The sequence below is a fragment of the Neoarius graeffei genome, chromosome 19, assembly GCF_027579695.1.
Source record: "Neoarius graeffei isolate fNeoGra1 chromosome 19, fNeoGra1.pri, whole genome shotgun sequence".
In the NCBI taxonomy this organism is placed as follows: Eukaryota; Metazoa; Chordata; class Actinopteri; order Siluriformes; family Ariidae; genus Neoarius; species Neoarius graeffei.
Genome location: NC_083587.1, coordinates 37,301,220 through 37,317,064, shown reverse-complemented (window position 1 = coordinate 37,317,064; position 15,845 = coordinate 37,301,220). Strand labels below are relative to the sequence as shown.

At 36.8% G+C, this 15,845-nt stretch overlaps 1 protein-coding gene across 1 annotated transcript in view; it reads right to left on the bottom strand.

Moving 5' to 3' along the window:
* Positions 1–258: 258 nt before the first annotated feature.
* The window catches only part of pou6f2 (POU class 6 homeobox 2), a 173,634-nt gene continuing 158,047 nt past the window's right edge, over positions 259–15,845 (bottom strand). Inside the window, exons 8-9 of the mRNA XM_060900036.1 lie at positions 8,826–8,994; positions 259–763 (exon numbers count right to left, since the gene is read on the bottom strand). Coding sequence (XP_060756019.1) covers positions 259–763; positions 8,826–8,994 — 674 coding nt within the window. The remainder of the gene's footprint in view (positions 764–8,825; positions 8,995–15,845) is intronic.

The window sequence follows — 15,845 nt, the reverse complement described above, 5'->3', positions numbered from 1 at the left end:
TGTCCTTGATTTAGGTATGATCTCTAGTGTAAGTTCTCTGCTTTGTCCTTGGATGAGGACCCCAAATTTGAAAGCATTTAGACATTTCTTTACTTAAGTCTCTTCACTTCAATGTCATTACAACACTGCTATTAACCTTTCTATCCTTGTTGGTGGTCCATCACAGTACAATGTTAGAAACGTCCATGTTTTTACTGTCCAGTCGATTGAATCATTGGTAAATGGATCCAGTTTTTTTCTCACATAAGTCCATCTTATCTATGGATGGTCTTCCAAAGGGTCAGCCAGAGGGTCCATAGGTGCAACAGCCCCGAGCTCTGGCTGTTTCAGCCTCTTTATTGTGTTTTTAAGTGCCTGCCTTTTATTGCAGAACCAGACGCGCACCACCTCACGGTCGTAGTTCAGTTTTTCAGCAATCTCAGTCATTTCCTGGCCCGAGGGGTGTGTGTTCTTCTCAAAGTGGCTGTTAAGAATCTCCAGTGCCTGTGGCGTGAAAGAGGTCCGGCGCTTGCGCTTTTTCGATGGCTCACTGCCGATAAACTCGGTCAGGTTCTGCATGCCCGAGCGATGGCGGGCTTCTGCCTCGGCCATCCAGCGCTCCAGCACAGGCTTAATCTTCTGGGCGCTTTTTGGCGTGATGTCCAACTTCTCAAACCTGGCAGGATATAAAAGGCCAGGGTTCAGTTTGCCTGTCAGACTGCTAGCTATAGTGCTCTCTTGGGCTTCCTGTGGTAGGAAAAAGTGGCTTCTCAGGATGGTGTGTCTGGGGGAGAATTGAGAGAGAACAAGCTTACTTTGGCTGCCCCGACTGGGCGAACGGGGTTTGCTGCCTGACCCAGTTTCTCAGGAAGGGTCTCCTGGTCCAAACTGCCAATGAGACAGAGAGTTTCTCTTATGTCATTTGTCTTGCTGCATCAGCACTTGTATGCTGAGAAATCTACTTCCACGTCTTAGTAACACAGCCTTCTTTCTGTGCTAGTTCACTTTGTAACTCTCTGTGTTCACTTTGCAGTGATGGACTGAGGAGACACTTCCACAGACTGGAAAAAAAATGCTCCAAAATTATTCAGCACCTAACTGCTATAATTAAACAATTTAAGTGGGCTTAAACTCTGTTGTTTAACTTAAATGCATAATGATTTAAATATAACACATTGAAGTATATGACCTCATTTAATATTCCCTCTTTTCCTGAGCAGCAAAATGTGCATTTAAATGTAAAACATCATTTATTCACATTTATGGCTTAAATTATTGACCATAATGCACAACTATTTTAATACATCTCTTCATTTCCAAATAGCCCTCGCATCCAGTGAATGTTAATATTAATGCATTTTCATCCCCCAGGCTTGCATATGCGTGCAAATACACAAATGCACTTTGCAAACATTATTATTATTATTATTATTAGTAGTAGTAGTAGTGGTAGTAGTAGTAGTAGTGTTTTTAGAAGTAGCATAGACTGTTTATCTGAATGTAATTGAATTATTTTAAATATAATATTATATATTATATATGATATAGTACACTACTGTATGATTAATTTAACAAATAAACACCAGTCCATTTGACCATGAAAAAACACTCAATATAGCTTATAAAAGACCTATATAATATGGAATACATTTGCAACATAAATAACATGTTGAAATAGAGATAAAACCACGATACAGACTTGGGGATTTGCTTCGATAGTGTGTGTGTGTGTGTGTGTGTGTGTGTGTGTGTGTGTGTGTGTAAACACTTAGGACATGTCACGGGGACCAAAGTCATCTTTCAGCTTATTATTCTGAAATCTCAGATTTTGGTAACACTTTACAGTAAGGTTTTCTTAATTAACAATGTAACAGTTTATTATTAGCTTTAAGCTTAAGTATGTAATTAGTTTTTAGCAATATATTTGTAATATGCATTTAGCATACTTTAATTTGACTTATAGTTGTATTATATACAGTGCCTTGAAAAAGTATTCATACCCCTTGAACTTTTTCACATTTTTCCACCTTACAACCACGAACTTAAAAGTTTTTTAGTGAGATGTTATGTGATAGACCAACACAGAGTAGCACATAATTGTGAAGTGAAACGAAAATGATAAATGGTCTTCAAAAATTTAAACAAATAAAAATCTGAAAAATGTGGTGTGCATTAGTATTCAGCCCCCTGTACTCTGATACCTCTAAATACAATCCAGTGCAATCAATTGCCTTCAGAAGTCATCTAATTAGTTAATAGAGTCCTACTGTGTGTAATTTACTCTCAGCATAAATACACTTGTTCTGTGAAGGCCTCAGTGGTTTGTTAGAGAACACTGAAGAACAAACAGCATCATGAAGACCAAAGAACTCACCAGACAGGCCAGGGATGAAGTTCTGGAGAAGTTTAAAGCAGGGTTAGGTTATAAAAAAATATCCCAAGCTCTGAACATCTCAAGAAGCACTGTTCAATCCATCATTCAAAAATGGAAAAAAAGTATGGCACAACTGCAAACCTACCAAGACATGGCCATACACCTAAACTGACAGAGCGAGCAAGGAGAGCACTGGTCAGAGAAGCAGCCAAGAGGCCCATGATCACTCTGGAGGAGCTGCAGAAATCCACAGCTCAGGTGGGAGAATCTGTGCACAGGACAACTATAAGTCGTACACTCCACAAATCTGGCCTTTTTGGAAGAACAGCAAGAAGAAAGCCATTGTTGAAAGACAGGCATAAGAAGTCCCGTTTGCAGTTTGCCAGAAGCCATGTAGGGGACACAGCAAACATGTGGAAGAAGGTGCTTTGGTCAGATGAGACCAAAGTTGAACTAAATGCAAAGCACTATGTGTGGCAGAAAACTAACACTGCTCATCACCCTGCACACACCATCCCCACTGTGAAACATGGTGGTGGCAGCATCATGCTATGGGGATGCTTTTCTTCAGCAGGGACAGGGAAGCTGGTCAGAGTTGATGGGAAGATGGATGGAGCTAAATACAGGGCAATCCTGGAAGAAAACCTGTTGGAGGCTGCAAAAGACTTGAGACTGGGAAGGAGATTCACCTTCCAGCAAGACAATGACCCTAAACATACAGCCAAAGCTACAATGGAATGGTTTAGATCAAAGAATATTCATGTGTTAGAATGGCCCAGTCAAAGTCCAGACCTAAATCCCATTGAGCATCTGTGGCAAGACTTGAAAATTGCTGTTCACAGACGCTCTCCATCCAATCTGGCTGACCTTGAGCTATTTTGCAAAGAAGAATGGGCAAAAATTTCAGTGTCTAGATGTGCAAAGCTGGTAGAGCCGTACCACAAAAGACTTGCAGCTGTAATTGCAGCAAAAGGTGGCTCTACAAAGTATTGACTCAGGGGGGCTGAATACTAATGCACACCACATTTTTCAGATTTTTATTTATTTAAAATTTTGAAGACCATTTATCATTTTCATTTCACTTCACAATTATGTGCTACTCTGTGTTGGTCTATCACATAAAATCTCAATAAAACCTTTTAAGTTCGTGGTTGTAAGGTGGAAAAATGTGAAAAAGTTCAAGGGGTGTGAATACTTTTTCAAGGCACTGTATATATATATATATATATATATATATATATATATATATATATATATATATATATATATATATATAAACCTGAATTGATTAGGGTTTAATAGACCCATGAGTAAAAATAATCCCACATGAAAGATCACAAATGAATTTATAGCATGTTCTTAAATGTTGATAAATTGCTGAAATCTGGTTTTCAGGTATATATTTATAAATAAACTTGCTTTTCATCTTCAGTTCTGAACTTTGCTGGTTAACAACTAGTAGTACTTACATTATTAATGGAACTTATGATGTATTAATCCTTAAGTTCATGGTTTGTTCATTTTAACAAATGTGTTAATAATTAATGAACCTTAATGTAAAATGTCACACATTTATTCTTTATTTTACATTACTTATTTATTCATCATGTTTATTAAGAAATTGAGCAGAGCACATAATATCATATTGGGAACATTATTTTCTTCCAACTTAGTGAAATTTATAATGGCTCAGAAAAATAAAAATAAGAAAGCATCTTTTATAGACTGTCCACAGACAAAGCCAGTCAATTGAAAGTGTATATTTGAGTGTGTACGGTAGTGTATGTTCACTAAGCAGCTTACACCTGTCAGACAGGCCAAGAAAAGCCTAGCAGAGGGAGAAGAGAGAGATGAGTCCCAGGCTCCTACAAGGATTTCTTTGACGGAATCTTAACTGGCAGTTGAGGAGATGCCTCAAGCAGGGGCAAAGGCCTCTGCTCTCAGGCCCCCAAATGCAACAAGACACATTTTTCTTACTCTTAACACAAGGATGAGTGACATTCCTATGTGAACACTGGACGGAGGAGGACGTAAAAGCTAGAGATTTGGGATAGCAAAGTCATATATATATATATATATATATATATATATATATATATATATATATATATATATATATATATATATATATATACAGTACTGTGCCAAAGTCTTAGGCACATGTAAAGAAATGCTATAGACCAAAAATGGCTTTAAAATAATGAAATTAAATGTTTCACCATTAAAAAAAACAGCAACCAAAAACCCTATAAACAGCCGTAAGCCATAATAAATGAAAAAAAAAAAAAAAACCACAAAAAAGTCAAGTATTTGGTGTGAGATGACCCTTTGCTTAAAAAAAGTCATCTCTGGATCTCTGGTACAATGAGAGCAGTTTTATAAGGAAATGAGCTGTAGGTTTTACTGAGCATCTTACAGAACCAGCCACAGTTCTTCTGGACACTTCGACTGTCACACTTGCTTCTTAATTTTGCACCAAAACCCAGTAGCCTTCATTATGTTTTCTTTTTTGAACTGAAAAGTGGTGTGTTATGTAATATGCTGCTCAGATACAAACCTTTTTTTTTGGTAACATTTAATTTTGTGCTGGAAACCGAACGTTTGGAACTCTAAAATGTTTTTGTACTGACTCGATAATGTATAAATCATAAAATAGAAATCTATAACAAAGTTTGTATGAAAAAAGGGTTCCTAAGACTTTTCCACAGTACTGTACATATATAACAATTATTCCACAAAATCTAGTCATACATAAGCTGATAGACGATGAGGCAGATTTTGAGAAACACAGCATTTTTACTTCTATTTTTTGCAAATTCAATAAATAAAAACTCTGTACAAAATGTCCAACAAAATCATTTCCGCTTAGGCAGACTTCTTAAAAACCTGTTGATGGCTGCATGTATTGACATTAGTGTTGTATTTTTCTAGAACGTGCTGTCTTGCTGAGATATAGAACAGCTTTAAACATTTATTTAATTCTTCCTTGGACATTTCAGTTATGTAATTTTCAAAGTTCTTTGAGATTTTGAACCAGTCTCAAAAAATTCAACAAATTTTAATACTTAAAGATGAAGAATGTAAACATACCAGAAAAATGACAGCAGCAATTTGTGAAAAATGCTCTAATAATAATTATTGAAAAATTAAAAAAGGTATATTCTTACCATCAAATACTTTCATTCCATATTGTATTGCCTTTTTTTTGGGGGGGGGGGGGGGGGGGGGGCTTTTGTTTTGAGTAGTTTTTATTTCATCCTTGGTTGGTTTAGCAAAATGCTCTGCCATTTTGTTTTTCTCTACTTACAGTATATGAGCTAATGGCCTAGTAGTAGAATAGCCAAACAGAGCACACAATTGCTCATATCCAGTGAATATATATATATATATATATATTTGGCTACTCTACTAGTAGGCCATCAGCCCACTAGTAGATAAGCACCATTTTCAAAAAATTGACTTTATATATATATATATATATATATATATATATATATATATATATATATATATATATAAGTAAAATTTTTTGAAAATGGTGCTTATCTACTAGTGGGCTGATGGCCTACTAGTAGAGTAGCCAAATATATTTTATATATATATATATATATATATATATATATATATATATATATATATATATATATATATGTGTGTGTGTGTGTATATATATATATTATAAAATTTATAATACATTTTTTAAATGTTGCTTATTGTGTTTTGGAACCAAACTCTCACACACACACACACACACACACACACACACACACACACACATATTATATATATATATATATATATATATATATATACACACACACACACACAGAGAATACGAGATTCTCATGAAAGACAGTTTTCCAGTGATTGCACTGAATAGGATAAAAAGCAGTATGCTAAGTGATTCTCTTAAGTATACACACCAGTGTTAAGCATTGTTTCTGCCTAATTTGTTTTGCAAATTGCAACCAGTATCTCGTTCATGAATCATTCATATTAGCTGGAGTTTTAGTGTGGGTTAATGGTGTACATTCATGTGGCTTAAACGTCTTAAAGGGATTCCCATCCTGAAATTATGCAGTGCCCATTTTCAAAACATTCATGCGCAGCATTGCATCCTAAGTAGAATTTTTGCTGTAGATGGCTGTGAATTGTTGCATGTAAGAAAAAGAAAATTTGGTTGTTACAGAAGCATCACATATTGTGCACATGCTTTCTCCAGATACAAATGAATTCGCAACTGTTTTCTATATAAAAATCTAATCCATGCTAATATTTATAATATTAGTGGAGTATTAAATGGACACCAAGAGTCATTTGAATATCTTCAATGGATTCACCAATCTCTGAGCTTTTCAGTCAATTAGCTTCGATCAGGACTGACCACATCCCTTATGTGACTTTTGGGGAAAGCAGTAAAGATTTTTTTTCCCCTCAGCCTAAGCTCAGAGAGATCAGACAACATGGAGACATTCTGTCAAGCTGAGTTTGACTGAGCACAGACTTTAAAAGCCCCAAGAGCCTACACAGGAGGAAAAAAAAAAACCAAACCATGAACTCATCCTTATCCTCCTCATCTTTGTTGATGTTAACCAAAGGAAAGCATGTGAAGTCTGCTGTTAAACCCAACAACACAGAGCAGTCTGTCATGTCTAATGCCATACAAATGAATGAGTAATTAAATAAAAAACTCCTGTCTCCTCTCTAAAGAACTTAGATGAAAGAACATGGAGTGAAAGCTTCACATCACCCATTTATTTTGCAACGTAATGGCTTTTAATGTATGTTTCCTAAATATCTGAATTATGTATTTGGGAGGTATAAATATTTCATGCAGAATTTCTGAGACTTTAAACATTAGTTTGAAGCTTCATAATTCTTCGCCAACTTGCCCCTCAGTTCTGTCACACTGTTTCAGGTTTTATTTGGTGTTTGATGTTGATGGAATGAAATTTTTAAAATTGCATGACATCGCTGTGACACATAAACAGAAGCGGCTCATCATCCTGCCCTAAGATTTCAGCAAACATCAGCTCTAAAACAGTAAAAACAAGTTAAAATGTGCCATAAAAAATCTAATGTGTGAGAGCATATGATCCCAAAGATATTAATTTATAATGGGACTTTAATTACATATAAATCAGTAAGGTATAGTGCTTATATTTTAGATCCATATGTGAACTTTATTAAGATTATGGGCATTTGTTGTTATGACCATTTGTTTCCCACAGCAAAATACAGGCCCTTGAGGTCAATCTATCCAAAAATTATATGATAAATACAGTATATGCGAACGAGTCATAATTTCTAAGGCTTTTTGCTAAATATTTTGTCAGTAGTTCACCATAATGTTCCAAACTTTGTTTTTATGGGACTAAGAAGATGTTCATTTTATTAATGGCCTAGCTCAGTGACATTCTCTTTTGCTAAATCCACGAGGAACACATGTAGACCTTCGCAATTATTAACCGCTTTAAGTACTTTGTGTAATACTACTAATACATTTTGCATATACCAAGTAATTTAACGCTCATACTGTATATACAAAGGACAGAGTGAAGAAGACACAGGTTAAGAAATGATAAAATAAATGTCAGTTATGCAGCTTCCATCTTAGGTTTTTACATACATTTATTTCAATATTAATTTCAGGCCTACTCTCTGAAACAGAGTATAGAGTAGGTAAGATTCTTTATTTTATGGCCATTATGGAGAGTTTATTTACTAGCACATACAGTATTTACTCTTTGCATTTTCCTGGACATTTGATAATGTGGGTTTTTGTTTGTTTGTTTGTTTGTTTGTTTGTAATTGCTGCACTGTCAGTCAGATTTGCGTAAATTATTTTATTCATTCATTATAATTTAATTGGATATATTCAGAATACTAAATGTTAAGTACTGTTAGTTATTTAATATTAAATAGTAAAATCACTCAGCCAAAACATTTATAAATTCCTCTTATTTATGATCAAACTTCACATTTTTTTTCCCACAAATGTGCAATTAATTCTTTTCATATCCCTTCATTTTTCCAAAGAATAGTTATTATATCCATCCTTGTAAATATCATCTCACATGCTAATGCTAGGTTTACCAATGATAGACTTGGAAAGTGGCTTATGTTTCATAGAAACTGCAGTGTTTTAATAATTTTTTTGTTCCTTAAGAATGTATCACTTGCCTTTTAAAAAGATTTTTCTTACTTTCACCCCTCATATCTTTACTATCAAAAGTAAAGATGGCCCCAGTGACTAAGTCAGCACACATGCAGCCAGAGCACCATCATCGTAACCTTTACATCAAGATTTAGTGGTAATAAAGTTTTTGTGTTAGGCTTGGCTACTGTAATTTGCGGAGTATGTGTGTTTTTGGTTTTGATATACTGCTCTTTACTTGGATGCTTTTGTAAGTGCTGATAGCTGAACTAGTATTGGAACTTGTAGTTCTGAGCAGCACTTGGCCCTCCTTACCTGCAGATGGCGGATTGACTGTAGGCAGGCCCCTCTGTGGCACTGAGAGCCTGGCCCACCTGAGTTTGTGTCAAACCAAGAGACAGACGACGGATTTTAAATGCTTTGGCAAATTCTCGAATCTCCTCCAGATTCACACCATCCACTTCACTCGGAGCCGTTTGAGGGTCTGAGAAGCATAAAAAGGAGTGAAGATAAATATCTAAACATGAAACCTTGTAATGAGGTATTTTATTTAATTATCTTGTTCAGTGATTAAAAAAATGTGTTGGAAATCATGAAAAAACCAAGTTGTCATGAGGGATTTAAAGGGGTACAGCTCAAAAAGTTAATTAAATTAATTATCCTGGCATTTCTAAATATACAGTATATCTATCTATCAGAGTGCAATGGATATATTCATTGCCAAATTGAAAACCTTAGTATGCAAGCCTCAAATATATGAAGTTCTCATCTCACAAACGTGGAGAACGGCAAAATATTCCCAAACAGGGCATTTTCCACAATGAATGCAAGACTTTTTTGATTTTAAATTTATTATCCCAAGTTAACCAGACAATGCATTCAATTACAGTGGTTTGAAGAATGCAATTTATTATTATTTATTATCCAAAAACATCGTTTGGATAAAATAAATTGTTCACACTTCACATTTAAAATATGTTTGCTAGTCAGTAAAATTAGACTTTGTGTTGTATATCACAGTAGTCGTGCTCAACATTCCGCTTATGTAGGGGAAAAAAGTTTGGCAAATTAAATTATTCATGTTGGTCATTATCAATGAATTATTAAAGAATCCTCTGGGCATATTGAAGGTAAAAACCAAGTGAACCGATCACTTGTCCTTCCTCATAAGTAAATGTGATCTTCAAACATGCTCTGGCCTTATAATGTTTAATGGTGGAGATGAAGATGAAGATAAATGACTTATATTTAGCAAGACATACTGAGTTACAGTCAAACACATTTAAAGATAACTCAAGTAGTTCCTTAAATATATGACTGTATGGCTGTCTTTTAGCTTAAACCTAAAAGACAGCACCAACATGCAATTCCATGTTGTCTTTGCTGCTTCTCCATTCTTTGAGCGAGACAGATGTTGTGAAACCAGAGATATTAGACTAACTAAGAAGCAAACCTGCAGAAATTTGTAGGAAAATATTGATAATTTGACCTTCTGCCTGGTGCACTACGTGCCACCCATCAGCATATTATTATTAGTTAAGTTCATCTCATCTCATTATCTCTAGCCACTTTATCCTGTTCTACAGGGTCACAGGCAAGCTGGAGCCTATCCCAGCCGACTACGGGCAAAAGGCAGGGTACACCCTGGACAATTCGCCAGGTCATCACAGGGCCGACACACAGACAACCATTCACACTTACGGTCAATCAGTGACTCTAAAGTCACCAGTTAACCTAACCTGCAGGGGTGGAAACCAGAGCACCCGGAGGAAACCCACGCGGACACAGGGAGAACATGCAAACTCCACACAGAAAGGCCCTCGCCGGCCACGGGGCTCGAACCTGGACCTTCTTGCTGTGAGGCGACCGCACTAACCACTACACCACCGTGCCGCCCTATTAGTTAAGTTGTGTGACATATTAAGGTTTATTGAGGTCGGACTTTGGCATTGGTAACTACTGTATTCTATATAATTCTGAAAATTGCAAATTTTCCCAGACTGAAAGCTGTGTCTTCTTCTTCTTCTTCTTCTTTTGGTACATATTGCAATTAGAATTAAAGTTATATCATCTTAAAACCTGTTTACTTTCAAAAGTGGAGAAAATTTGCATTTAAAGATTCCATTCATAGGGTCATCACAGACATTAACATCCTGTGTCTTTTTGGGAAATTAATCAATTAAGCTTACGTGGAATTGGCTCCAATATCACAGAAGAAAAATATGGACTTAAGTCCAAGGTCAGAATTGTATGTAACTGTGACTCATGTCTGTTTAAGGCAAATGCCATCCTGTATTACCAACTCACCCACAACTGATAGAACTTGAGCTTGTGATTATGTCTGAAATCTCAGTAACATTTGTAATTTCAGTATTAACTCCTCAGTTACCTAATGGCTCGTTGTACTGAAGGTGAAAAAAACAGAAGTAATCTCTTTTGGAAATATAGTGCATTACAAATGTCTATTTAATACCTCCATCACACATCTCTTTTTTAAACTGTGAAGTGTAACAGCAATCAAAGTCCCCGCCATAAGTACTGGAACAACAAAGTCAATTTTTTTACATTTCCTATACAAAGATATTTGTGTTTAAGATCAAAAGCTGAGAATGAGACATTAGATCCACATTTCACCATTTATTTCATGATAGTTACATCAAGATGTATCAAACAACTTAGACACCATTTTGAAACCACCCTTTTTTCAAATGATCAAAAATCTCATTCATCTCATCTCATTATCTCTAGCCGCTTTATCCTGTTCTACAGGGTCGCAGGCAAGCTGGAGCCTATCCCAGCCGACTACGGGCGAAAGGCGGGGTACACGATTGTTAGGTTTATATAAGTATTAATTCTTGGCCAAGAATTCAGCAAAATTATTCTGTGTCAAAATTATATTAGTTGAAACGACCTTAGGTCCAGCTGGACATTGTTTGGGAACATTTTGTTTATGAAATGTGTATTTTGAACAGAGAAGTGTCTGAAGGTCTGTTTTGGTGTCAGATCGACTCACACACACCCTGAAATGGTAGAATTAAAGTTCATGTTTATGTTAATCCATTCAGTTGAAACTTAGGTCATAGCTTCATAAAAGCTATGAAATATACTGAAATATATTGAAATATACTATGGTAGTGATTTGGATCCCGTAATTAATGAATGCATTCCGTGATTAATGTTAGTTTTATAGTTTTAGATTAGTTTCATAATGACATTATAATTATAGTTAAGATCTTATGATTCTAAGGGTTTTTAGTTTAAAAGCATTAACCTAATTTAGTTATGAGTTTAATCCTGTTAGTTGTTTAATTGTTCTCTCTCTTTCAGACATATTCTCATTGTTCTTGTGGTTAAGTTGTTCTTATTTTAATGTTTATTTTCTTTGTTTTAGCATTGTTTTAGACATATTGTTATTTGTTATTTTGCTTATGTTGATGAAATCAAGATGTAATTTACTGACTTAACACACATTTATGTGTTAAGGAGTTATGTTAAATTATTAGATCCTTTCTGTGCAAACGTGTCTTTGACCTTCTCTGAATAGACTCCGTAGACTAGACATTCTGTGTTTAGACATTCCATGCTGATATCTATCTGTACCTTACTGTCATCAGAAATATGTTTTTATATTATGATTGATTCAAGATCATTACACACTTCCACATAGACACACACCCATTACACACACACACACATGAAGACAAAACATAAACACAGAAACACTATAAGACGTTTCCAAAGATGTTTTCATTTTGACGAAGTGACTGTGCGAATAAACTGACATGTGAATCTCTGATTCTGATTGTCTGTTTCTCTCGACCTGATCATTCTCGTCCTCGGCCGAGGGTGGCCCACGAAGGAATCGGGGTCTCTTTCTGGGTGAACCCAACAATTTGGTGTCAGAAGTGGGATACTAACAACCCTGGACAAGTCACCAGGTCATCACAGGGCTGACACATAGACACAGACAACCATTCACACTCACATTCACACCTACGGTCAATTTAGAGTCACCAGTTAACCTAACCTGCATGTCTTTGGACTGTGGGGGAAACCGGAGCACCCGGAGGAAACCCACGCGGACACGGGGAGAACATGCAAACTCTGCACAGAAAGGCCCTCGTCGGCCACGGGGCTTGAACCCAGACCTTCTTGCTGTGAGGCGACAGCGCTAACCACGACACCACTGTGCGGCCATGATCAAAAATATTAAAACTTTTTGTATTAGAGCCCATCTGGGCAACAAGGTGTTTCTTTTAAGCAATTAATAGCTCTGAATGTCTACTCTTGGTTTGCACCCTGGGTTTCAACTCTGAAATCACCTGCATTTGTTGTTGCTGTTGTTAAAATGGATAAACCAATATGAAGACCAGAGAGCTATCTATGGGAGTAAAACAAGTCATTTTGAAGCTAAGAAAAGAGGGGAATTTTATCAGAGACATTGCAAAAGCATTGTGAATTGCCAATTGCCAATTTGGAAGATCCTGATAAAGAAAGAAACCATGGGTGTACTAACAACCAGACATGGAACAGGTCGGCCAAGGAAAACAACAGCACAGAGACATTAGAAGAGCTGTGAAGGAAAACCCAAAAACAACAGTCAGTGACATCACTGACAACCTCCACAGGGCAGGGGTGATGGTCCACCATTCGAAGAAGACTTTGAGAGCAGAAATATAGAGGCCATACCACAAGATGCAAACCACTCATCAGCAAGAAGAATCTTTAGCCCAGTTTGGAATTCACAAAGAAATACAAAGAAGAGCCACAAAAATTCTGTAACCAAGATTAACCTCTACCAAAGTGATGGAAAGGCCAAAGTGTGGAGAAATAAAGGATCTACTTATGATCCAGAACATATGAGCTCATCGGTCAAGTACAGTGGAGGTAGTGTCATGGCTTGAGCTTTTATGGCTGCTTCTGGAACAGGCTCACTAATCTTTATTGATGATGTAGCACGTGATGGTAGCAGCAGAATAAATTCAGGAGTCCACAGAAGCATTCTTTTTGCCAATTTACAGACAAATGCATCCAATCTAATTTAGGGGGATTTCATCATGTAGCAAGACAATGACTCAAAACACATTGCCAACACAAGAAAGGACTTAATTGGGGGGGGGGGGGGGGGGGAGATTGAAGATTTTAGACATGCCAGGTCAATCACCCAATTAAGCGTGCTTTCACCTCCTGAAGAGGAGACTGAAGGGAGAAACCCCAAAACAAACAACATCTGAAAGAAGCTGTGGTACAAGCCTGGAAAAGCATAAAAAAAAGAAGAATGCAACAGTTTGGTGATGTCAGTGGGCCATCAGTTGGTTGCAGTTACTGCAAACGAGAAATATGCAACCAAATATTAAGTGTTATTTACTTCAATTTACTTTAAGACTATATATTCCGGGCGGCATGGTGGTGTAGTGGTTAGCGCTGTCGCCTCACAGCAAGAAGGTTCGGGTTCAAGCCCCATGGCCAGCGAGGGCCTTTCTGTGCGGAGTTTTCATGTTGTCCGCGTGGGTTTCCTCCGGGTGCTCTGGTTTCCCCCACAGTCCAAAGACATGCAGGTTAGGTCAACTGGTGACTCTAAATTGACCGTAGGTGTGAGTGTGAATGGGTGTCTGTGTCAGCCCTGTGATGACCTGGCGACTTGTCCAGGGTGTACCCCGCCTTTCGCCCATAGTCAGCTGGGATAGGCTCCAGCTTGCCTGCGACCCTGTAGAAGGATAAAGCGGCTAGAGATAATGAGATGAGGTGTGAGTGTGAATGGGTGTCTGTGTCAGCCCTGTGATGACCTGGCGACTTGTCCAGGGTGTACCCCGCCTTTCGCCCGTAGTCAGCTGGGATAGGCTCCAGCTTGCCTGCGACCCTGTAGAACAGGATAAAGCGGCTAGAGATGATGAGATGAGATGAGACTATATATTTCAATACTTTAGCTCACCTAAGAATTGGGTGGTCTGCCCCCAAAAGTGTGAAGTTCTAAGTTGTTTAACACAGCCAGATATTAAAAAAAAAAAAATCAGGAAATGAAAGCTGAAATTCTGTTCATTCATCTCATTTTCATCTTTTGATCTCAAAACCATGCATCTTCATTGTATAGCAAAAACAAAAGAATTGGCCTTACCATTCTAATACTTTTGGAGGGGAGTGTTTAATACAAATATAAATATAATACCATAAATCCAGATAAATACTGGACATATTATATTTTTCTTATTATTTAAAGAGAACTGAAAATACTACGGTATAAGCGTTGTTTCAAAATCAGAGTGTACTTTTCAGGTCCACAAAAGTTCAAAAATCAAACCTCAGAATTTTGTGTTTCTCTGCTACCAAAAACTACCTTTTGAGATGGACATTAACTGTGCAGAATTTCAGAGCCAGTGATGGGAATAACAGCGTTAGAATAAACGGCGTTACTAACGGCGTTACTTTTTTTAGTAACGAGTAATCTAACTAATTACTTTTTACATCGTTATAACGCCGTTCCCATTACTTACAATAAAATACTATGCGTTACTTTATTAAAGCTGTTCTCATCTGGCACGCTGCTCGCTCAGCCTTTCTTTACTCTGCTTTAGTGTGGGGCGGGGAGACGCGAGACAACGGCACAGTAAGCCAATCAGAGTAGATTTGGACAACATACGTGAGTAGGCCACGCCTACTGCACTACTGCGCGCTCTTTCAATCAGAAGAGACAGCGATGGCGAGCGGTCAGCCCAGCACTGCGCTTTCACATTGGAAATACAGCCATTACTTTTCATTACTTGAAATAAAAGGCAAGAGTGTTTACGTGCAATGCACATTATGTTGAGGAACAAAGCGTTTGTCCTCATCAGTGGCCAGTAGTAATTAGTAACATAATTTTAATAACTACAAAAATATATTAAATTTGATAGATGTCTTATCTCACATTGTCCCACAAAAATATTAATATAGTGTAGATAACGTTACTAATTGGTTCTGTTAAGTGTCCATTTCAGTCATTAAACACATTTAACATTCACTTTTATTATGATTACACTAATTGAATTTGATTTTTTTTGAGGGGGAACAAAATGTAATGGAATAATTACTTTCCCTGGTAATTAGTTACTTTTATGACAAAGTAACTCCGTTACTAACTCAGTTACTTTTTGGGAAAAGTAACTAGTAACTATAACTAATTACTTTTTGAAAGTCACGTGCCCAACACTGTTCAGAGCTACAGGTCATATACTGGATAAAGATCATATACATATAAAGATGGCATATAGTGTATTTCTAAAATTGACCCACTTTCTTGTAGTCCACAAGAGTAAGATATACAAAGTGAAAAACTGTTGAAATGTATGTTATTTTAAG